Source organism: Xiphophorus hellerii, chromosome 15, assembly GCF_003331165.1.
Source record: "Xiphophorus hellerii strain 12219 chromosome 15, Xiphophorus_hellerii-4.1, whole genome shotgun sequence".
NCBI classification, from domain to species: domain Eukaryota; kingdom Metazoa; phylum Chordata; class Actinopteri; order Cyprinodontiformes; family Poeciliidae; genus Xiphophorus; species Xiphophorus hellerii.
The window spans coordinates 20,185,782-20,210,817 of NC_045686.1; the positions used below are offsets into that span (position 1 = coordinate 20,185,782).

The window sequence follows — 25,036 nt, forward strand, 5'->3', positions numbered from 1 at the left end:
CATAGATTCAGCTCTAAATTTGTCACACTAATCAGTTTAATTAGGACCACAAATATCCAGCAACTTTTATTCTAAAATCCAGCTGGTGCATCCAAATCTGCATGTAAATGGTTACATTAAGCTTGACTAAACTCATATTTCTCTCTCTTTCTCTCAAAGTTTGTTTTCTTTGTTGTTTTTTTCCAACATGACTGCAACCACCATGTGATTAAGGTGTATCCAGTGCTTGTTTTCCATGAGATAGCCTTTTGAGTATATGCTATATATTTTTATTTCCTAGTGTGACTCTATTTAACAAGAGTCACAAGAGTATGTATATGATGCATGGACATACAATATTCATTGTTGGTGGCACATCATTTTACTTAGTGGATTTAAAGAAAATGGGGCTGAATAAGAATGCAGGCAAGATTTTCCAGATTTTATTATATAAAAACATCAATAACAATGAATCGGTGGCGGGCACACTTATGCTAATGCACTAATAGCGGAGCTAATTTTTCATTTTGTCCTTTAGCATCTTTGCTAACTTACAAAAGATTTAGGGATTTAGCATTTTTTCTAACTTCCAAAACGCTTAGTGCGCTTTGTACTTTTTGCTAACTTGCGATACGTTTAGCGCTTTGCCATTTCTGCTACCTTATAAAATGTCTAGCGCTTTAGCATTTTTGCTAGCTATCAAAATGTTTAGCACACTTAGCTTCAGCTAAATTGATTTTTAATCAATTTAAAGTTCTCAAAAGCCTGTATCGTTTTTGTTTTTTCCCCTGATTGAAATGATTGTTCGTTAGCAGATGTCTGACATGCTGAGGATAGATGTAGTTGGTCTGAAAATGGCGGGACTGAAGCTGGTCTGTTTAAAATCCCAAAATGCAGTTTCTTGTTGGGTTTTCTTGTAACAAATTGTGAAAAAATACTTTTGCAAGCCACTGTAATTAAACAATTAGGATGCTCAAACTGAGAAATGAAAACAATCACAGTGATGGTGATTAAAGCATTAATAACAGCTCAAGGAAACTAAATTAATAGAAGACATGCTATCTTAGTGAAGCATTTCCTGGAATAAAAACGAACGTCTTCATCATGATCTTTAAATCAGAAAGCTTGTTACTGGCCATTTTGTCCACCACTTGCATCAACAGGAAGCCGGCCGACAAAACGTATCCATCGAATATTAATTTGCTCACACGGCTGTTGGCAGACAAAGTTTATTGATTGGATTTCGTGTAGTGACGACTTCGTCCTTTTAGTCGAATTAATAGAAGTGGATTACATCAGTCGCGCTGATGTCAGCTGGATAATTCATATCTTAATTGACAGAAAAACAATCTACATTTGCTAATGGCTTTCTGCGTGCGTTCGGCAGCATTAGCCGGGCCCTTCTCCCTGCGGGCCTGTGGGCTCCGCGGAGCAGAAACCGGCTCCCCCTCATGCATTAAACAGCTGACAGCTGACCTGTCATGAAATTTTTACTCCAGCTAATGATCTGGTTAATCCCATTTAAACACTTTATGGGATGTTTTTCTCCATATAAAACGGCAGCTGATCCGTCGCCGATTGCGGCTTCTGACGTACTAAAAGCGCCTTCCACATCTGCATTTTGATGGATCCGCTGAATAGGTTGCGGGATTCAGTTGTGTTGTTGTTTTTTTTTTTTTTTTTTCTATCTCTCTCGATAAAGATTTAGGAGGACAGCTGAATCCTCCACAGACCGAAAAGCAAAGCAGCTGTGAAGGCGACGGTGATCACTCCTGACAGGTAAAATATGAGCCCGCTGACCTTAGCACCGGCGTTATGAAGGACACGCACATACAAACAGTCATGCGTGAACCTCAGGTAGAAGTGCGACTCGCTGCCGAGGTGTGTGTGCGCGTGTGGCATTGTTAAATCAAAGTTTGCAGGAGGAAAAAAAAAAATCAAATAAATAAAAAGGTAAGTGTGGGTTAAGCATTCATATTCATCCGTCTCAGCAGGCGCGCTAGGTGATACATTAGCAGAACAGTCAGGTATACATAAATGCACTTCTTTCTTTTTGTGTGTCTCTGCGAGGGCCACACCTCCTCCTATTCTTCCACTCCAGTGCTCAGCTTTCAGTTAGCGCCTCGCTCCTAATTAACTGCAGAGATATGAATGCGCTAATCTGGGCTTAAATCTTCAGTTCCTCTGACAAAAGCTTTTTTTTCAGGCTGCCACAACTGCATGATAAATAGCAGAACTGGCTTTCTGCTGCCTGGTGGACACAGCGCCATCTAGGGAGCAGATCCGGTTGGGTCAGGGGCTCAGAGAGTTTGTTGCAATGGATGTATAGTAATAATAACTGTGTTGGCTTGCAGAAGTACTTTTCACCTTTTTTTTTTTTTTTTGTAACAGAACCAACACAAACGGAAATGTGTTTTCTTCAGATTTTGCGTACTTGACCAATAGGAAGTCGTCTAAACTTGTTGAAAACATCTCGCCTACTACTGCTGCATTTGTTGGCGGTTACATCTACATAAACAAAATAGCTCATCTGGATTTGGACTGGATAGAGAGAGCCATTCTTTTACCACAGAAAATTGCATTTCGCTCTGGACTTTGACTGGACCATTCTAAGCACGTGAAAAAGCTCCAGATTCTGTTGTGGCTCTCCTGCTTGAAGCTAAATCTTCACCTAAACTCCATATGGTACATCTACTCCAAACATCTCTAAAATAACTACCCTGTTACTGCTGGGAAAAATGCTGGGACCTACACCTATTTTGTAATGGAGGTCAAAAGGTCGCATTTTCATATAAGGTACCAACCATATACATATCAACCAAACTGTTCTGCCTCATATATACATATGACTTTTCATGCAAAAATTTCAGATTTTCCAGAGTTCCCAGTCTTAAGGCGCTAATTAGTGAAGCTAATTTTTTGTTTAGCATTTTTGCTAACTTTGAAAATGTTTACCACACTTAGCTTCCCCCAAATTAATTTTCTTGTATAAATTTGGTAACACTTTGTTTGATTAAGTGTGCATAAGACTGACGTGACAATGTCATATACATGACATAACACCTGTTATGAACATGAAGGAGTCTTTGCACTTATATTGCAAAGTTGACCATTTTAATGGACTTTTAATACAAGTTTTAATGCAACTTTGCACTAAAAGTGTCATTATTTACTGAATGATACTTCATGACAACAGTCGTAAACATTCATGAAGAGTCCTTCATATTTATGACAATGTCATGTCATGCACACCCCGTCAAATAAAGTGTTATAAATTCTTAAATTAAGCGTTAATATACTTGGTTTTCTAATGTTTGAGTTGAATAAAGTTTAGGAACCATACAAGAAACAAGAACAATAGAAAAGACTAATTGTGCACAACAGGATATCAACATATATACAATATACAAAGGCATAATACAACAATTAATTTGATGCTCAAAGGTTATATTCTTTTAAGGGCAAATATAATTTGCATTGAAATTAGCGCTTTAGCATTAGCTTCAACCAAATACCATATTGATATATTGCTTTAGCCAAACTGTTTATTTTTTTATATCTTTATCTGTAAAGGATCTTGGAATTGTTTTTCCTTTTCATTTCAATTCCTTTCAGTCGGTCTGCCACCTAGGCTCCCAATAAAGTAACAACAAATTTGCGGCTGCAAAGTGACAAAGTGTGAAAAAGTTCAAGTGGTGTGAATTCTGTTAGATAATTAAGAAGAAACATTTCCTCAAATGAGGCTGAGGGCGCGTGAGCTACATATGAAAACACCTGCTTTGCTGTTGCTCCGCTGTCATCTGTTGAGCATCGGCATGCGTGCGAGGCTGCAGACAGCAGACCGTGGCGCCGGCAGCGGCTCCATGAGTACGTCAAGCTGTACTTGTCAGGAAGCCGTGTTCAAAACTCTGCCTGCAACTCGATGCGTAATTCACCCGCCGCTTTGGGAAGACGGGCCTCCTGTCCAAACTTGACAAGTGTGATTGAATCTTGCGAGAATCCCAATGAAGTAATAAGCGTCTCAACCCCAGAAACTTCCAACCTCCGGCCCACACGCCATCTCCTTACACCCCAACCTGAACCAGATGGGAAGCACTGAAATCTGGGAATGCAACAAGACGAGCAAACTTCAAACAGGTGAAGGTGACTGCGGCAAAAGCAGCAGGAAAACATGATAATTGACGCTGGCAGATAATTGGTGATGCTGTCTAAAGAGGCGGTTTTGTATGCCACTCAAATTGGTTCTGCTGCGCTTTGAAAGCAGCGCCGGTTTGACCTGGCTGCCACAAACAGGCATTCTCATCATGGCGGTGGGAAAGAAAAATCCTCATTTTGACTCTTTCGTTTAATTGAAGCTTTTCTTTGAACTTTCCTGGATGGATATATTTAGTGCACAGAAACTCAGCTATAAGATTGCAGATCCTAGTTGTGAAGGGTTCTGAATAAACACCACAGTTAGGTCCAGAAATATTAATACTTGTGGTAGTTGGAGATCTAAAGTAATCTTTAAACTTGTGCGCAAGTCCTTGTCAATATTCTGCTAATGTCAAAAAAGCACAATTTTGCAATTGCGGTGTTTTCATTAAATAAAAAATGTATTTAAGTTCACGCGTGAGTAAGTTTGTTCACACCATAAACCATTTAAAATCATGGCATTGTTGGAAGTAAGCAGAGATTATATTCATAATTCAGCCATCAAGAGACGTCAATGTCTTATCTAAGCATCAGACCAACAAGCTTATACTTTGGAGCGGCTACAAATGTGGTGTTTTGGAGAAATTATAGTTGGCGATTTTACAGAAGAGCTATGGATTCAACATGTTTGACACACAACTTTTTATGAACTGTGTGATGCTGTGAGAGCTCTGGTGGAGACAGCTTTGTCCGAAAACCTCCCCAAAAAACAAAAAATTTTCTGACATCTTCTTTGTCGTTTCCAGCGGTAGCAACAGCCGATCATGTGACTCTTGCTTGTTGTTAAGGTTGTTAGGTTGATTATTGAGAAGAGTATGAGTACTTTTGAACTTGGAACAATTCAAGTGTGAGTAACTTTTTTTAAAACAATAATACATCTTGTATGTATATGTACAGTATATACATATATATGTACATATATGTATATATATACTGTATATATATCTTGTATATATTAATTCAGGGAACAACATGGTTGGATAAAAATTACTTTAAATCTATCAATTGTGTGAATTATTTTGGACTAAACTGCTCCCCTGTGTGTAAAATCAACGCTCTGATTTGAAGTTCAGTATTGTTGGAAGCATTCATGGTGCAATCTCCAGCAGGAAGAGCACACCGGGTCCAGACACGTCGGCGCCGTTTATGGTCGTGTTGTTGATTTGCGACGTGTTTTGTCCGAGACTTTTTCAAATTAGTTATCGATTTCCAACGAGCCGAGACTGCTGGGTTTCTAAGTAAAAAGTTTAATTACGCTGAGCCTAAAGGTATGTGTTACACAAACACACAAAGATGAATTGATCAGATCCAAAATTTCTTGCGTTAATTTAGATAGAAACCCTCGTTCAGCGGCCGGGTTGGGATGAAAGTCTTAAAAACAATCTGATGGTTTAGATGAGGCGGAAGAATCAGGACTTGTTGATGACTGGGAGAAAACAATTCTATAAAATATGGTCTAGTTAAATCTGTCCAAAAACCCAGGGGCTAAAAAATACTGCTGTCAAAACAGACCTAACCTCTTCCTCATACTGTTCACTCATCCTCAACTAAAAACTAGTGTGTTTGCTGTTTTTCTTTTTCAGTCGGATATTTTGATTTTATTCCTGACATTCTGTGAAAACTGTGTCGTGTTGGAGAGACTAGAAATCCAATTAGATAACCTTGGACAAATACTCATTTTCAACCTAACTCAGTTAGGAATAATCTTACATATTACTGTGATATTTCTGACGTCTTGTCGTTTCCACCAGTAGCAATAAAAACAAGCTATTATACTCATTTTTCTAACACAGTTTTGGGTAAAAATAAACAGATTCATTCAGCCCTCGGTCGATTAACCCAACATGAGTTTAAGTTTTCAAACCCAAACATGGACTGAAGAGAGGAAAAATAAAAAATCCTAATTCTTATTTTCCCAGCCTGCTATGGAAAACATAGACAACAGTAGATATTATCTAGTGTCTTCCTTCTTTTTATCCTTCCTACCTCCCTTTCCTTATGGCCTTCTTCCTTCTGTCTTTGAATTCCTAATTAATTTTGTTCGTTTCTTCTGCATTCTTCCTGTCTTCTGCCTCCCTTCTTCCATCTTTCCTTTCCTTCCTTCTGTGACCTAATTCACTTCCTTTCTTATTTTCTTCTGTTTACTACCTTCCTTCCTTTTGTGAGTCCCTAATTCATTCCTTTCTTGCTTGTTTGTTCCATATCCCTTTCTTGTGACCTCCCTCTCTTCCACTCCTTTCCTTATCCTTTATTTCTAGCTTCCTTCCGTGTCCTACCTCCTTTCCTTCCTCCCTTAATTTCTTTTGTTTCCTGCCTCCCTTCCTTCCATGCATCAGTAATTCATTCCTTCATTTGTTTGTCTTTTTTTCATTTCCGTGTCTTCTGCCTCCCTCCCTTGTGTCCTTCCATCCTTCCTTTCCTGGTCTGTTCATTACTTCCGACTTACCTCCTTCCCTTCCTCCCTTGAGACCTTAATTGGTTCCTCTCTTCCTTCTGTTTGCCCTCCCTTTCATCCGTCCTTCTGTCTCCTATCTGCTTACCTCCCTTAATTCCTTCTGTGCCCTACCTCCCTTCTTTCATTATGTGTTTCGTTTTTATATCTGACTCGTAAAACCTGCCCACCCAAGAAATATCTTCAATAATAATTCCACATTAGAATTTTTTTCCTTCTCCTTCATTAAAAAAAATTAAAATATATATTAGATTTTATAAATCTAAATCTGGAAAGTTAAGTCTGGAATTTTTTGCTTGAAAAACGTAGCGATACTTTTAAAAAAAACTTCCTTCTCTCCTCTTTTCCTATCTGTTCACAACCAATTCCTGCTGGTTCCGGTTCGTCACGCATCATTCAGCGGCCGCACCGACCTAGCTTTATTTCGTTTGCTCTCTAAATTTCATCCGCGCACCTTCCGAAAAGAGCAGAGCGGCATGAAATAAAAGTATAATAAGCCAACTAAGAACATACACACCGGTAATACGGAAAGCCCTGGACTCCAGGCTCGGCTCATTTCCAGAAGACGTGGCGAGTGCTGAGTGATAGCTAGCCTCACAACGCCGAGTGCTAGCTTCATCCTAACGGTCGCCGTGGAGCTGCGCGCGCACGCGAGGCTTCTGTGCGTGATTTAGCGCAGTCATTGGTCCTTACACGTAATGACGCTTGATGGAGGCAAAAGGGGGGAGATGAGTCTCCCACTCAGAGCGCCAGGAGAGGTCATTCTGCCATAACGATCGGCAGGCCGAGTGGCTGCCTGCATCTCCACCTGTCTGCCATTAAACATGAAAATCACTCCTCTCTGCCCTGTGACATTTGCATATTTCCAGCTTCCACAGACATTATCCAGCGCCATATTCTATTTCGACGCGGGTTATAAATACAAATAGAGAGCAAACAATTGCACAGAAACATATTTTCTTTAGGCTCCGGAGAGAAAATGAGCCTGATGTTGAGACTCGGGTGCAATAACCCGTTCGCTTATTGAAAAGGCAGCGGCTGGATACACACTCAGTCCTTCTGGCTTAAATGAAAGAGCGGGCCCGGCTTGTCTGATTGAATGGGTTTGTAATGCAAGCCAAATAGATTTGTTCTAATGGGAATCAGCGGAGGTGATGGCTGCAGAGGCTTACGCCAGCATTAGAACAGCAGTAAACAGAAATGGCAACCACCCCATCATGTCCTGATTGCCTGTGAGCAGCAGAAGCAACGCCGAGGAGTTGCTGTGCTTACTAATGGTCGTTTTAGCGGGATAATATCCAGTGAGCCTTAAACTTGCAAATATTAGCTGGAAGCAAAAGGTGATGAATGCGATGTTGCAGCTTTAAATCCTGAGTCACTTGATTCTGACAGACCATTAGTGAAGATTAGATATCTTTTCACTGCAGACTTAACTTTGAAAGAACCAAACAAGAGTTAGTTAATTAGCAGGCCCTCGTAATGCTTTGCAATTTCCTTTTCCTTTTTTAGATCAAATAGACACAACTGTTTCCTTAAACAGCCAAAAGTTACAGGGAAACTAAAACTTTCTATCCATACAGGTTGTCAAGATAGGGCCATCCTTGTTGGGTTCATTTGTCCACTTAAATTTAGTTATGGACTTAGGTGTGACTGTGTCAACCTGTTCGCCCCCTCTCCTGTCGTGGCACTGTACCAAGAACAGATGTACCCTCCCTGTGAACTCTGGTGCCCCTAAAACTCTAGGTCTTGTTTCAGTTGAAGTGAACTCTGGTGTGGCTCTGGTAAATGCCAAACAGATCAGAAACCGCTCTAAAAACAGGAAGCAGACTATAGCGCAGGGCATTCTGGGTAAATCCAACCAAAACAAACAGCATGTCCAGCTCTAGGGATTTCTGTCGTTTCTCGGTGCAACGCCACCAAAAGCGAGGAGAACAGATTTTTCAATTGTTTTGGATTGTATGACGAAGTGCAGTGTGAAAGGGATTATTTCAACCTCATTGCAATGTATCTAGCCAGGATGGTGGCTACATACTTACTTACTTACTAGGTAAAGGATCTTTGGAAGCAACAGGCACAAGGTGACTTCAGAAAGTGCCCCACTGGATGATCACAGTTAAATCACTGTGTTGTTCAGGGTGCAGGAACAGATTGGAGAGGTCAGAGCCGAGGTCAGTGCAGAGGGCGAGGGGTCGTCTGTTTCTTAATAAGCTACCGGTGGCACAGACCTGAGGGAGAAGATGTGCCAGCTGGGAGAGAGGAGGTCAGGAGTAGGCTCAAACTGTCTACACACGTTTAAGTTGGGATATTTTTGTGCATTTGCATGTTTTCATCACCGCCTCCGACTCAGCTTAGGCCCTGATTGCTCAGCAAATTTGCATATACATTTGTGGTTGGTATAGAAAAATGCATGCAGGGATGGATGTGTGTGCGTGGAGATATCGATTGTGAGCTCATGAATAAGTCTGAGAGCTGAATTATTCTGAATGTCACACAGCAATCCATTCTGACAGACGTGGGCTCAGGTCGGAGGATTCCAAAATATAGCTATAGTTGTTGTTTCATGTAGACGGTAGATCTTCCTCTGCTGGGAAACAAAAACACGAACCAAAGGCGAGGCGGCAAATTTATTCATCAGTGTCTTACCCGGATAAAGTGGAGTTAAGTTAGACTAATGGTGGGGCAGAATATAAATGCGGAGAGCAGTCTGTTGGGAGCTGCAGAACTGATCCTGTAGTCTGAATGCGCTTTACAAAGTGGGGCTGCTTTTCCACAGGACGTACCTACCGTGTCACCAAAACATAGATCACAAGAACGGAAGGCTGATTACTTGTGATTGTGCACAAGTGACTCAGCCAAACATAGCAGAGTTTACGTGCTTCAGCGGATGTGAGGATATCAGCGTGAGGATGAATGACTTTCAGATTACTCATCATCGTTATGTAAGCCTGAGCAGAGTTTGAAGGAGAGGAAAAAACAGGCAGGTGAATCTGAAGCATAAAACGAGTGGTGTTTGTACTCATCCACATCCATGCGCAGATGCGCAGTGCTAATTTTCTAACATGTTTTGCCTGTAGTTTGTTTTTTGTGACAGCAATGTTCTCTATCAAGATGCGGAGGCTTTCCCAAAACATCTGGGTCTCACCAAGCTTCATATATTTTGGGGCCTTTAGGAGCAAAAAGGAATGAAAACAAATGTGTACCATACATTTCTGCCCCTCCCCCCAAACAAATACATTTATCCTTTTCTTTAAAAGGATTTTTGTGGCGCTTTTATCATGTTATAAAGTTAATCCCTCATCAAAAACATACCTGGAGTGTTACCTTGATTCTTTCATATACGTTTGAGAAATCCTTTATTCTCCTGTGGCAACCATTTAGCTGTGCAAAACGCCTGGATGGACATAGCTCCGCCTTCAAGGCGCAGCTCCTCCTCTGAGCTCAGTTTCTAAACTCCCGCCTCTCAGAGCAGCTTACCACTGTGACCTCCCCATTCAGTTCTTTCAGACTAGCCAACAGCAATTAGCAAACACCTGGTGGAACAGCACATCAGCTGATCTCATTGTAGAATCTGCTTCTCAGTGAAACACTGGTAAAAACGTTGTTAAAGAGTTAATAGAGGAGCCATGTTGTGACAACTTGCTGAAGGCAGAGTTTCAGAAAGAGCAGGAGTTTCTTAAAGAGGGAGAGGCACAATTTCAAGGCGTTAAATTACAAATTTCTTTTAAGTAATATTTGGTATATGTATACATATATTTGTACTCTCTATACTCTGTTAACATCCGTTGTTAAAATGGCACTTTGTGGCTGAAAAACACATAACACTGCCCATGTTCTACTGTCTTGCTGTCCCATTATGACACTGAAGTTCGTACCCTCAAAGGTCCAAATACTTCAGGTACTGTATACTCAAGAGTGACTTTGTTTTCCCACTGGACCTGTGTTTGAGATTAAGTCAGAAGTTTGGGGAGGGAACATTGAGGTGAGGCCTGAATGGAGCCTTGCAGCTCCGGGCTCAGCTGACTTTGCCTCATAAAGCGAGGACTCGTAACACGGCGCCATAATTGCACGGCAATTTGTTTCCACTTTATTAAGTCCTTAAAAAATGAGACATTTCCATTTAGAAAATGTTTAGATAAGAGGGCTTTAGAACTGCAAAATGCCAAAGCTTTCATAAGCTTTGACTTTTAGAAGCGGCCACTTAGCTGTCACAATTTTTTCTCTCTCTCTGTCATTCTCTGAATATTATATTCTGCAGCACAAAAGACACCCACAGCAGCTTCAAACACAGGAACACAAAGCTCTGGCTCCTTTAAAGCACCACGAGGACTCTCTTAACAAGTTGGGAGTAGTAAATGTGTTTTCTTCCCCCCCCCCTAAAGATTAAGAGCAACATACAACTCGAGAGGAAGTGAAGGATCAGTCAACAAACTACCAGAACCAGAGAGCCAAGCTATAAGTGTTAGGAAAATATCGACAAATGTGAGCAACTTTTTTCAGTTTGTCACATTAAAACTAGAAACTTCAATGTGTCGTGTTAGGATTTTATATTCCACATCGACACAATGTAGTGGATACTTATGAAATATGCACAACAATCAGTAGAAATGCTGTAAAATTTGTGGTTGCAACATAATAAAATAAGAAAAAGGCCCTGTGTCTGATTAGTCAAAAATAGATTTCAAAAAATAGAGAGAGAGAGAGGTGCACAAGATGCAGCATTGAGTGTATTTTTTACCAGGAGGTGAAAGGATTGCACTGAAACACTTTCCAATAGAAGAAGCAGCTGGAATAAGAAGAAACCTCTCCAAGGCCGATCAGAGAACATGTCCAAGAAAACGTATCCTGTGACTTCCTTTAAGTAACTGCTAAATCTTATAACCATGTACAGTAACCATGTAACCTCTTATAAGTAGTCAAGAAAGACCTGCTCTTGTCTTTTTTGAGTCCCTATGGACCATTAATTAAAATTTTAAACAAGGACTGAGGAATTGTGTCAGAAAAGTCTCAGACTCAAGTTCCACAGAAAATCTGGAACTCTGTATGAGGAAAAGCAGGAAGTGTCTCTACCCTCCTAATATTTATACCTGAATTCTCTGCTAGCAGGAAGAGGCAAACGTTCACACTGCCAAAGGGGTTTGGAGCCTATAACATTTTCAATGTTCTTGTATTCTGTAGGAAGTTTTAATAACTTATTTTTAGAGCCATAAAAATGAAAATATTGAAATGATTTCTAAGTAGATCATGATTTTAAAGCACTTTTTGGACAGGAAGCAAGCAAAGGCCACCGAGGTAGCTGCAACTGCCGTTAAAGTTAAGCAGGTAAAAAAACAAACAAAAAAAGCAACTTTCCTTTACAGTGTTTTTCACTTGTGTCCTCTGTGAGTACAAAACATATGATGTTCAACAGATTGCCTTAAATCAGAAACAGCTGTTTCCAAACATGCTTCAATTGCAAAAAGGGGATTTTCTCAGTGTCTGAGCCAAATGACACTGAGATTCCAGCTCTCTGCTTGATTCCAGCTGCTGTCTGACTTGAGAGCAGTAGCAATGATTTGAAGTGACGTTTTAGAACCAGTCAACAGCTGTGTATCCATTACAAATGAGTGCAAACTTTGTTGATAATCTGCTAATGTCAAACGAACACAATTTTGCAATTGCTGTGTTTCCATTACATGAAGAAACTTAACATTTAAGTCATTAAAATTGATGGCGGTGACAGATGTAAATACGTGAGCTATATCCATATTTCAGCCATGCGCTGCTGCTCATCAGCAGCCATAAAAAGAGACGTCGTCGTCTTATTCAGGCATTGGAGCGACGAGGTCCTTATTTTTGGGACCTTGGGATCTAGAAAAGCTATGAATTCAACACTTTTGAATGACAAACTCAACTTTTGGTGAACTACACAAGAACTGAGCTGCACATCGTCAAGGCAGGACAGCATCTACAAATAAGCGTGCGCGCAAACTGGTGCGACACACAAAAAGTGTTTCCATTTATTTCAAAACGGGCATGTTTCCATTAAGCGAATTTATCTTTCTAATTGGATTTTTTTTTTTTCTTTCTTTCTTTTGGGTTAATGAAAACGCAGCTATAGATGTCCTTGAAAAATCTTTTCACAGTTTAAAGTGTAGCTTAACCCTCTGAAGGAAAACAGATTGATTGGGGAGGAGAAAAGTGAAACTTGCTACACCGCTGCTTACAAAAACCAGGTTATTCTGGTTGTCACGGTGAAGAATTGCAGCCAAACTGGGCTCATGAAAATGTTCTTAAATCCCTCCACAGGGTGCCAGTTTATTAATATCTTTGACATTTCTCCTTTCTTCTCTTAACTGGAAAAATCTCCATCTAAATCTTCATTTTATAACCTGAAATTCGAGCTGGTGTCACTGATTTTGTTTTATGCAGCGATGTCGGCGCTCGATAATCAAAAAGTAAAACCTTTTTAAAGCTCGTGTTCTCAGCTGCCTTTTGCTTGGATATGAATATTACTATTACTAGAAACATGCTTTAATACAATTAAAAAAATAGCAAAAATAATTTACTATTCGTTATTTTTAACATAAATGTAAAAAAAAAAAAAAAGTAATGATTTTAAGTAACTTCATTTCTGACATATTAGTAAAAACATACTAATACTCCTCCATGGGCTGCCACCTTATCGTGGTGGAGGGGTTTGAGTGTCCCAATGATCCTAGGAGCTATGCTGTCTGGGGCTTCATGCCCCTGGTAGGGTCACCCAAGGCAGACAGGTCCTAGGTGAGGGACCAGACAAAGAGCAGCCCAAAGACCCCAATGATAAAGGAAAACTTTGGACTTGGTGTTCCCTCGCCCGGACGCGGGTCACCGGGGCCCCACTCTGGAGCCAGGCCTGGAGGGGGGGCACGATGGCGAGCGTCTGGTGGCCGGGCTTTTACCCATGGAGCCCGGCCGGGCTCAGCCCGAAGAGGAAACATGGGCCCCCCCTCCCATGGGCCCACCACCCGTGGGAGGGGCCAAAGGGGTCGGGTGCAGTGTGGGATGGGTGGCAGCAGAGGGAGGGGACCCTGGCGGTCCGATCCTCGGTTGCAGAAACTGGCTCTTGGGACGTGGAATGTCACCTCTCTGGTGGGGAAGGAGCCGGAGCTAGTGCGTGAGGTCGAGAGGTTCCGGCTAGAAATAGTCGGTCTCACCTCGACGCACGGCTCTGGTTCTGGAACCAGTCTCCTTGAGAGGGGCTGGACATACTTCCACTCTGGAGTTGCCCAAGGTGAGAGGCGTCGGGCAGGAGTGGGCATACTTGTTGCTCCCCATCTCGGCGCCTGTACGTTGGGGTTTACCCCGGTGAACGAGAGGGTAGCATCCCTCCGCCTACGGGTGGGGGGACGGGTTCTGACTGTCGTTTGTGCTTACGGGCCGAACGACAGTTCAGATTACCCACCCTTTTTGGAGTCCTTAGAGGGGGTACTGGAGAGTGCTCCTCCTGGGGACTCCCTTGTTCTGCTGGGGGACTTCAACGCTCACGTGGGCAATGACAGTGAGACCTGGAGGGGCGTGGTTGGGAGGAACGGCCCGCCCGACCTGAACTCGAGCGGTGTTCTGTTGCTGGACTTCTGTGCTCGCCATGGATTGTCCATAACGAACACCATGTTCAAGCATAAGGGTGTCCATATGTGCACTTGGCACCAGGACACCCTAGGCCGCAGTTCGATGATCGACTTTGTCATCGTTTCATCGGATCTGCGGCCGTATGTCTTGGACACTCGGGTGAAGAGAGGTGCGGAGCTGTCCACTGACCACTACCTGGTGGTGAGTTGGCTCCGGTGGTGGGGGCGAAAGCCGGTCAGACCTGGCAGGCCCAAACGTGTTGTGAGGGTCTGCTGGGAACGTCTGGCGGAATCCCCTGTGAGACGGAGCTTTAACTCCCATCTCCGGCAAAACTTCGAACACGTCCCGGGGGAGGTGGGGGACATGGAGTCTGAGTGGACCGTGTTCCGTGCCTCCATTGTCGAGGCGGCCGATCGGAGCTGTGGCCGCAAGGTTGTCGGTGCCTGTCGCGGCGGCAACCCTCGAACCCGCTGGTGGACACCTTCGGTGAGGGATGCCGTCAGGCTGAAGAAGGAGTCCTATCGGGCCTTTTTGGCCTGTGGGACTCCGGAAGCAGCTGATGGGTACCGGCGGGCGAAGCGGCATGCGGCTCGGGCGGTTGCTGAGGCAAAAACCCGGGCGTGGGAGGAGTTTGGAGAGGCCATGGAGAAAGACTTCCGTACGGCTTCGAGGCGATTCTGGTCCACCATCCGGCGTCTCAGGGGGGGGAAGCGGTGCAGCACCAACACTGTTTATAGTGGGGATGGTGTGCTGCTGACCTCTACTCGGGACGTTGTGGGCCGGTGGGCAGAGTACTTCGAAGACCTCCTCAATCCCACCAACATGCCTTCCACTGAGGAAGCGGAGCCTGGGGACTCTGGGTTGGGCTCTCCAATCTCTGGGGACGAGGTCGCCGAGGTGGTTAAAAAGCTCCTCGGTGGCAGGGCCCCGGGGGTGGATGAGATCCGCCCGGAGTTCCTTAAGGCTCTGGATGTTGTAGGGTTGTGTTGGTTGACGCGACTCTGCAATGTCGCATGGACATCGGGGGCAGTTCCCCTGGATTGGCAGACTGGGGTGGTGGTCCCCCTGTTCAAAAAGGGGGACCGGAGGGTGTGCTCCAATTATAGAGGGGTCACACTCTTAAGCCTCCCTGGCAAGGTCTATTCAGGGGTCCTGGAGAGGAGGGTCCGTCGGATAGTCGAACCTCGGATTCAGGAAGAGCAGTGTGGTTTTCGTCCTGGTCGTGGAACGCTGGACCAGCTCTACACCCTCGGCAGGGTCCTGGAGGGTGCATGGGAGTTCGCCCAACCAGTCTACATGTGTTTTGTGGACCTGGAGAAGGCGTTCGACCGTGTCCCTCGGGGAGCCCTGTGGGGGGTTCTCCGGGAGTATGGGGTACCGGGCCCTTTGATACGGGCTGTCAGGTCCCTGTATGACCGGTGTCAGAGTCTGGTCCGCATTGCCGGCAGTAAGTCGGGCTCGTTTCCGGTGAGAGTTGGACTCCGCCAGGGCTGCCCTTTGTCACCGATTCTGTTCATCACTTTCATGGACAGAATTTCTAGGCGCAGCCAAGGTGTTGAGGGGATCCGATTTGGTGGCCTTAGGATCTCATCTCTGCTTTTTGCAGACGATGTGGTCCTTTTGGCTTCATCAGATCGTGATCTGCAGCTCTCGCTGGAGCGGTTCGCAGCCGAGTGTGACGCGGCCGGGATGAGGATCAGTGCCTCCAAATCCGAGGCCATGGTCTTGAGCCGGAAAAGGGTAGAGTGCCTTCTCCGGGTCAGGGGGGGTGTCCTGCCCCAAGTGGAGGAGTTTAAGTATCTCGGGATCTTGTTCACGAATGGGGGAAGAAGGGAGCGGGAGATCGACAGGCGGATTGGCGCAGCGTCTGCTGTCAAGCGGGCGCTGTACCGGTCCGTCGTGGTGAAGAGAGAGCTGAGCCAAAAAGCGAAGCTCTCGATTTACCGGTCGATCTACGTTCCCACCCTCATCTATGGTCATGAGCTTTGGGTCATGACCGAAAGAACGAGATCGCGGATACAAGCGGCCGAAATGGGTTTTCTCCGTAGGGTGGCTGGGCTCTCCCTTAGAGATAGGGTGAGAAGCTCAGTCATCCGGGAGGGACTCAGAGTAGAGCCGCTGCTCCTTCACATCGAGAGGAGCCAGTTGAGGTGGCTCGGGCATCTGGTCAGGATGCCTCCTAGACGCCTCCCTGGTGAGGTGTTCCGGGCACGTCCCACCGGGAGGAGGCCCCGGGGAAGACCCAGGACACGCTGGAGGGACTATGTCTCTCGGCTGGCCTGGGAACGCCTCGGGATTCCCCCGGAGGAGCTAGAAGAAGTGGCTGGGGAGAGGGAAGTCTGGGCCTCCCTTCTGAAGCTGCTACCCCCGCGACCCGACCTCGGATAAGCGGAAGAAGATGGATGGATGGATGGATGGATTTTAAGTAACTTCATTTCTGACATATTAGTAAAAACATACTTTGATGACAGCTTATGGTAATAAATGCTTAAAATATAAATTTTATTTGATAAATTTAAAGTTTCTGAGTTAAAAACAAGGAACATTTAAAAGCAAAGACGTTTTAAAAAGTACATATTAGAAACTGCGAACTTAATTCGCAGTGCACTTGTGGAACAATTCATAAAACCAGACATCTGTGCTCGTTTCCTTAACAAATGTATACGGCATCGCACAAAAATGAAGAGATGGTCAAACATTTCATGATGAACACAGTACTAGAAGTTAGGAAAAACAACTGCAGCTTGTTGAAAAGGCACCAGAGTTTTGTTGCTCGCTCGAAAGTTTTAGCACAAACACATTGGCATGACGACAGATGACAAGCAGTATAACAGTAAAATATATTTTGGTCTCATTTTTTTGGTCTCATTTAAAATATAAATATTTTAAATACAGGTTCTTTTAAATGACATCAAAAGTCTTCACAGTTGTGCTTCCCTCGCAGCGAAAAGACAAGCCGTTACTCCTTCAGTGTTTAAGAAATGTCTCTGTAACGTTCCTGAGGTACTTGGAGGGGGATTAGCGTTGAACCGGGGACCTCTTACCACAGCGGAGCGGGTTGTGGGTGAGCACCAGGCGGCAAGAGATGCTGAGGTTTGTAGCGATCTGCGTAAAGGTTCGCTCATCCCTGAACTAATGCGTTAGCGGTCAAGACCCCTTGCCTTGGCCGTCATCCAGGTCTGTGGTGGTCAGGCGTCTGGGAGGAGCTGCAGCAAGGAGGAATAAAGCACAACAAGCCAAACATAAACAGACATGCTCAGTATTTTAGTGCTTGATCAGGGTTCTGCTCCGTCTTCTGAATGTTGTCACGCTTTCTCACTCAGAAAATAGGCAATTGTAAAAAGCAGAATGGAAATACCAGTAAAAATCTGCCAGTTTTGATAAACAGTTGGTTCTTTGCTAGGTGTGTCAAGTGGTGCAAGTACCAAGTACTTTTGGTCTAGTTTCTAATGTAGATATCTTAGTACGCTTCAAAAAATAACTTACAAGTAACCTTTCAGCAACAAATAGAAGCTTTTTTTAAGTCAATGATTCCTCAATATTGTTGATAAAAACATTCCAGTTCCACTGGCAGATCATTTTATTTACAGCAAGACATTGTTCCCACATGTTACAGGTTAGAAATTGGGATGAGGCACAATGTGAAATGTGTTACCACAACACTAATGATATGTCAAGGTAAATGTGAGTCTTTGGATATTTTGGAATATAAAAATCTTCAGATTTGTGCTTGTGGAAAAAATAAGAACAGGCAGTTCTCTGATTTTTATGATGCATATTTAAATATTTAATCTTTAAGCAAGAATTAGCAAACTAAATGTTGAAATCTACGTGTTAGCATCTTTTCACACTTTTAGAGAAGGAGGCGAGGTCCTTCTGCAGGGAACGTCAATGTTTTCAAACAGATTTGATAAAATCTGCTGCATTCACGCCGCACTGTTTTGACAGACACACTCAAATCCAGCTGGACTTAGGTTTTTCAGCGTGCGGCAGCTGCCCTCTACTCGACTTGGCTCGGGAAGACTGAAGAAAATAAATATCCTCATGAGACCCGAGAAAGTACTGAGAAATGAATGTGCAGGTGGAGAAGATGGGAGATTCAAAATCTGATTACAAAAGGAAAAGATTAAAAGGAGGAAGGAGAGCTGTGATCAAAAGGTTCCCAGAGAGAAAGGGATGCACGCTCACAGAGACAGTCGGGCCTCACTGTGCTGCTCGGGAAAGTGCTGGGGCCTTTGATGGAAGAAGAAAGAGCAGCTAGTCTCAGACTCCTGGAGGTGGCATCCAACTTCTCTTCCTGGAAATACAGAAGGATAGAAGAGAAAAAAACTTTGTGGGAAAACTAGACTGTCATTATGAGGCGTAAATAGTGGGGCAACTTTCTCTGCTGGGTACCTGAAATAACTTTTTTTAAGGCCAAACTTCAGTCGCTTTATCACTGCTGGAAATCAGAGGCGAGACTAATCGAGCTTTTATGGAAACTCTCACAAAGATAATTGATTCAGATGTGTGTGGTCACTGCAGGTCAGTCTCCGGGTTTGTGCAACTGTTGCATTTCTAAAATGTTGTCCGACAATGTTGTTTGCTTACCTGGTGGCAAACTGAACAAACAGTCAAAAATGAAACTAAGTTTGCAAGAAAAATGGAAATATGGGATCAACACAATTTGAGCTAAAAAAAAAAAAGGTGCATTTTACATCATGTTACATCTAAAGCAACAACTATGTAGCTATGTTTAGTAGTGTTGATTCACAGCAAAAACAACATGAAGACTAAAGGAAATCAAACCCACTGTCCCTTAAAACCATTACTCAGCTTTGTAGTTGTTTTGCTTAAGTTTACATCTGCACGAAATCAGATTAATTTGAGGATTTTAATGATTTATTTGAACTTTTTTTCCCCAGCTGGGTTTATAATAAAGACTACAACTTGTTGAAGTTGTTTAAAAAAAAACAAAAAACATGAACTAGAAGCACCAGTTACATTATTTCTGAATAATTCACATAACGTCAAAATGATTAATGCGGGTTCCAATAAATATACTTTCTTAGCTACATCTGATTAAATGGCGGTTAGGCAGAAATCACACACTTTTTGTAGCACTCAAGCTCTTGGTATAATTTTAATTGCATATTTGAGTACTCATTTTATCTCAAGTGGTAGGCCTATTTTAATTAGTTGGTTTTCCCGGTACGGTCCTGGCTTTTAAGTATAGTTTGCAAATTTTCAATAGGGTCAAGACAGGTTGTTTTACAAAACTAATGTTTGCCTGATTTAATTCCAAAATACTGTTCTGATGTATGTTTTTTGATTGTTGTAAAATTTCAACAATCTAGCTTTTGTTTTGAGATGGAAATACTCGAGAAAAGCAAGCATAGGAAAAAGCACAATGTGGCCAACAACAATTTGTTTTTAGCAGGTAAAAGATGGTACAGGTTTTAAAGCCCGACCTTGGCTCTTCCAACTATTCCTCCTGATATTGTGACAAACAAATTGACGCTGTTGTATTTGGAGCTTGCTTAGCAACTTTTCAGTGCATCCTGATATTAAATCTTCATCCTTTGTTTTCCAAAAGTGGATGAAGACAGTTTACGTAGCAAACTCTTTTCACGTTATTTTTTTTATTCCCCCATTAACTGTAACTTGAAGTTAGCATTAGCTTCTGCTACACACTGTGCTGGCACAGCGCTTTACCGTCAGTGAAACTAATGTTCATTACTCCTGCTTTAGGGTTAATGCAACTAAGATTTTAGACCTCTATTTTCTTTAATCTGAGGCAGACAGTTTTGCTGTTCCAACAACACAACAATAGATTTAGCACGCTAACATTAGCCTTCTGAAAGGGCCCTCAACCCAACTAATAATCTAAACATACTTAAGGACAAGGTCTATGACGGGACACTAACTTTTTTAAGTAAGCTCTATTAATTCTCATCAGACGGTCAAATATACCACCAAAAGAAATACATATATTTACAGAACTTTACATATTAAGGCATACTACTATATATTTCCAAAGAAAATACAAAATTGAAATTAGTGCAACAAATTCTTCAAGAATGTCTTAAAGTCAACCCTGAAAAAGTAAAATTCAAATGAATCATTAATATCAGCAAGTTACCATTCTTGCTGATAATGTGAGTATATAAGCATCTGACTGGAACTGTACATACATTACAGATCAACATTTGAACCTGTGTGAACGTTTTCTTCCACCTGTTTTTGTTTAAACAAACCACAAGTGAGCAGCAGCCATTAAGCTGATGCAAATGTCACTTATCACTTATCATGGGAGTCATTAAGCAAAGTGAGAGGTAATCTAGAAGAGCAAAACCACTTAAAGAGTGACTGCACGACTATTTAGAGGAGGTTACAGACTGCTGATAGCAATCAGCTGTCAACAGTGATGTTTTAATGGCTCCCCCGACTGTTTTTCCAGCAAAGAACATAAACGGGGCAATTAAAGGAGACTGGTAATCGTTAGGTTTCATTTGAACGTCCACTTGTGCTGCTGTGCACTCGGACCTTCTACGAGACATTACCGCCACCTGAAATTATTCATTTATTCATAGAACTTGTAAATGAGGTGCAGTACATGCAGTAGCTTCTGTGTGTGGGGGAGTTATTCATGAAAATGCTGTCAGAGTTAGAAAATCCTTATCCAAACAGCCGCTGCTCGAACAAAGCAGTGCTATTAGGTGGACCTGGATAAAGGGTGGTGTTGCTGAGAAAGCCCAGTTGTTTTAAAGGAATTAAACATTTCACTTTGTGTGTGCGTTCTTGTTTATGTGACATCCCGGGCCTTTTCAGATCAACAGGCCTTACTGGGACAAAAGTTGGATTCCCTGATTAAACAACAAACATCAAAGAGCAGAAATTACTCTAAATAAAATACAACAATCCATTTTCAAAAGCAGAGTTGTCCAAGCTCTTAGCCATGTGGAATTTCAAGATGAATGTATTTGAATTGCATAAAAATCTTTTTTTTTTTTAAATTAGAAATGCAGAAATACATCCATTATTCCATCCCCCCATAAAATCAACTAAACATGATGTTTTCATGAAATGAACAAAGTGGTATGATTGGTGAATAGAACTCTAAATCACATCAATACAAAACATAACAATGCTGCATTAAAAGAAATTAATCCAGTTTTCTACATTTCCTAAAATGTGATTAATTAAAATATCTAGTATTGTACCTATAATTTTCCAGTTTATGAAAAATTTAATTTGTAAAAACCTTGCCACAAAAAAAGTTCTTTAAAAAGTGTCCCTATATATGAAACACCTGTGCTGATGAGCCAAATTTGGATCGAGGGCCACATAAAACCATTCTAAGGGCCACAAATTGGACACCCCTGGTAAATACTCCCATAGCCATAGGGGGAAACAAATTTTGTCAGGGACAACTAGTCAGCAGAGAAGCAATGCCACTGTCCCTATCACCAATAACTGGTCCGTAGACGAAGAAGACTGGACAAGTTGCCAATGAGACTGAGTCCTCTTGAGCAAGGTGGAGATTTCCCTGTTTTCTGCAACGACACCCAGGAGCGACGTGAAAAAAGGTCAACACCATTGGGAACGTTTTTTACAGCAGAAACTGACAAAAGCACAAACATGATACTATGAGAAAAAAACTAACTGGTGTTTCAGTTTTTTAGAGTTCATAACGTTTTTTAAGTTTAAATCCATGATAATATTACAGATCTTTCTCATTTTACAATTTTGATCTCAACGTGATATTCTGAGAAAGATAACTAAAGTAGATTTTAATTAAAAGATTTAAAATCATCTAAATTTCATGACACAATGAATGCCTTTTTTGCCAATGTCTAAGGCCTAGTCAACACATAGTCTGATATCTGGGAAAACATATTTTAAATGTGTTTTGGTTTTTCATCATGCAAAAACTTTGATTAATATCATTAAAAACAATTATTTATAAAAACTCCAACCAAAGTGAAATGGGAAAACAGAGATTTAGGGTTTCTTGCATTACATTCTGCAACATGTAATGCGCCAATATAGCCACATGCTTGTTTTGACACAATTCTCAACAAACATCGGATTGTGTTTTAATAACTTTATATTCTAATATGCTATCTAAAAATAGTTCAACCTATATAACTGTCCACACAAATTAACTTCTTGGTGCTTTAATTCTTAACAGAAAGCTGTCGCTTTGAAGCAATTTGATTGGCTGGCATATCTTTGCGCAACACTGCCCCCTATGGATTTGGGAAGTTTAAAGTAATGCTTAGTAGTGGACCAAGGGCTAGGAGTTTCAAAGGTGTTGATCAAAGTGTCAGGTCTCTGAGCGTTTACAAGAAGACAGTATGTTGCGGTGTTGGGTAAGTTGAAGGATAGAGTTTGGGACAAATGGCATTATATAAATGAATCAAAGTCAATGCAACAGCTTAAAGACATAAATACAAATGTGTGTGTCTATATTGTGTCCTACTCTGTACTCTTGGATTCTGCGTTTGGACTCGTCCAGCTGGTCCTGCAGGTCCCGGACGATCTCTCTGTATCTACCACAGCGCTGCTCTACAAACGCCATCTGCTGCCGTGATTCCTGAATAAACCGAACAGAGGCTGTTGTCACAACCAAGCAGACGTGAGACTCGGCTGTTTCCAACCAAGTGGAGCTTCCTAAAGCCTCAGCAGTGCTGAGCACTGAATTCAAAACAGTTAGAATAAAGATCCACATGGACCTGACTTCAACCCACCTCGAAATCTTTGAAGTCGTCTAGCAGACACTGTTTTTCTGGAACCGACTCCAAGTGCTCCAGTGCTATTCTCGTGTTCTATCCGCAGGCACACACACATATGTAGATGTATATAAAATCAATCTAACAGGGAGGGAGTTCAAGGAAACATAATCCACTTATCTCATATTGGGATCTGAATCTTGTAATTAAAAGATAAGAACTGCAATACTTCAGAACTTGTCTAAAAAATATTCAAGTTTTTTTACTTTCTATACATTGTGTATAAATCTGTTACTTAATGATACCTTCAAGGTACATAAGGTACGAAAGAAAATCTAGAAATTAAAAATAAGTGCAAGCATAACCAAGAAAAACCTGGAAAAAAAAAGAGTAGCGAGGATGGAATAATCAAATAGCGTGAAATGAGATTGTTCAAGGTTCACATTAAAACAAGATAACTTCTGACAGCTGCACACTCTGATGAGATATTTATGGGAGTTTCAGCTCTGCAGAGTCAACTGGCAGATTTATAAAAACAGATAAAGTAAAGAGTCTAAAGCCAACTCTTTTAGCTGTATAGTTGCCTAAATTTCATGCCTTTCTATTTTTACAGTTTCATGTTATTAGACATTTTGGAAAGATTAACTGCTTTAGAAGAAATTGAAAAGTTATGCACATAGAAAGCTTTACCTAGACTATATGCAGTGTTTTTCCAGGCAGTTTTTAGGTATTCAAAAGTAAAGAATAGTTTTATTTTGTTTAGCTACAACAACTTTAACTAGTAAATCAGTATCATTCTACAAAATATAATGATTTTGTCTCTAGTGTACCAAAATGTGCTTCCCCTCTGATTTCTTTAGATTGTCTCTCAGAAACAAGTCTTGCCTGTCAAAAAGATTTGAAGCTGTCTAATCAGTATATTTCCTGGCTTTCTGAACATCAGCCATTTATTGTTTTCATATTTTGTCTAAGCAAATAGAAAACTTTGATTTGAATGATTTGGTTATTCAATATCAACAGTCTGTTACAAAAATTGTTCTCCATTTTGGACAGAAAAGATTGATAGACAAAATCAAATTTCAGCATCAACAAGATTTCTTAAAGGGTTGGATAAAAAATGTTCTTGTTTTCTTATCTGTGATAGTATTAAATTTCATCAAAATGGTTAAACTCAGTTTACATATCTAATTTAGATTTCTAAATACTAGACGTAACTTTGGAAAAACTATTGGGTAACAATTAGGCCTGTCGCAATAAGCACTAAATCAATTAATCGCATGAGAAATTAAAACAAACTCAACTTATGTGATTTCTAGTTTTTCTCTTTTCTCTCTTTCTCCTAAAAACTGGATGACAAAAGATTTCAGTCTTATGATTTGCTCTCAACCAGGTCTTTTTTATGAAGGGCATAATTCATTTAATTTGTTGTTTCTGTTGTTTTGTTAATATATTTTGGATATTTAAAATGTCTTCCAGTTCCAGAGTAATGTATAGTGTAGTGTTAATTATTCATTATAATTCAAAGTTTATTGGTTTCTGAGATTGTGTTCTTGCATTATTATGGCATTAGCATTATAATATTACTTGAAAATGGTCTCAAAACAACAATGTTCTCTTTTATCGCAATAACTTTTGGGACAATTCATCCAGCAAAATAACACGTAACAATCCTAAGAAGTAAAAATTTGGACCAATGTTGATATCCAGAATTATTCTTATTATTTTTCTTACTGATATTTACATATATTGTATTAAATATTTTCCTACCCTTTCGACATTGAAAAAACAACCACACCATTGGCATTGCTTCTCTGCTTCAGTTAAAAACTCCTCAGTCTTGCGCTGCATTACTGTCACGGTCACATGACCAAACAAAAACCACATGACCAACTCTTCCAGAAATACAAATGGCAACAAGTTGAAAATAAAACATTTGATTGTTAACATTAGCCTAGTTTTACTTATTGAGCCAATACCTAGATGTTAAAAAATGACTAACATCAGCTGGTAACAATGTTAATGCCGATATATCATTTGAGGGTTTAACAAGAGGGGCTGCAACAGAGGAAAGCCTGGAGGTTGGTAGTTAGAAAACAACCTTATCATGAGA

At 41.4% G+C, this 25,036-nt stretch overlaps 1 protein-coding gene across 9 annotated transcripts in view; it reads right to left on the bottom strand.

Moving 5' to 3' along the window:
- Window positions 1-16,690: 16,690 nt before the first annotated feature.
- cep128 (centrosomal protein 128) overlaps window positions 16,691-25,036 on the bottom strand; it is a 57,381-nt gene continuing 49,035 nt past the window's right edge. For 3 of the 9 annotated variants that reach the window (XM_032585567.1, XM_032585566.1, XM_032585565.1), the window contains 2 exons: window positions 18,401-18,509; window positions 16,691-17,418 (listed from right to left, as the gene is read on the bottom strand). In XM_032585567.1, the coding sequence (XP_032441458.1) occupies window positions 17,382-17,418; window positions 18,401-18,509 (146 nt within the window). In that variant the 3' untranslated portion in view covers window positions 16,691-17,381. Of the gene's footprint in view, window positions 17,419-18,400; window positions 18,510-18,607; window positions 18,814-22,676; window positions 22,791-22,944; window positions 23,023-25,036 lie in introns of those variants that run through there. The other 6 variants (XM_032585564.1, XM_032585563.1, XR_004342197.1 and 3 more) reach the window with 3 other exon arrangements.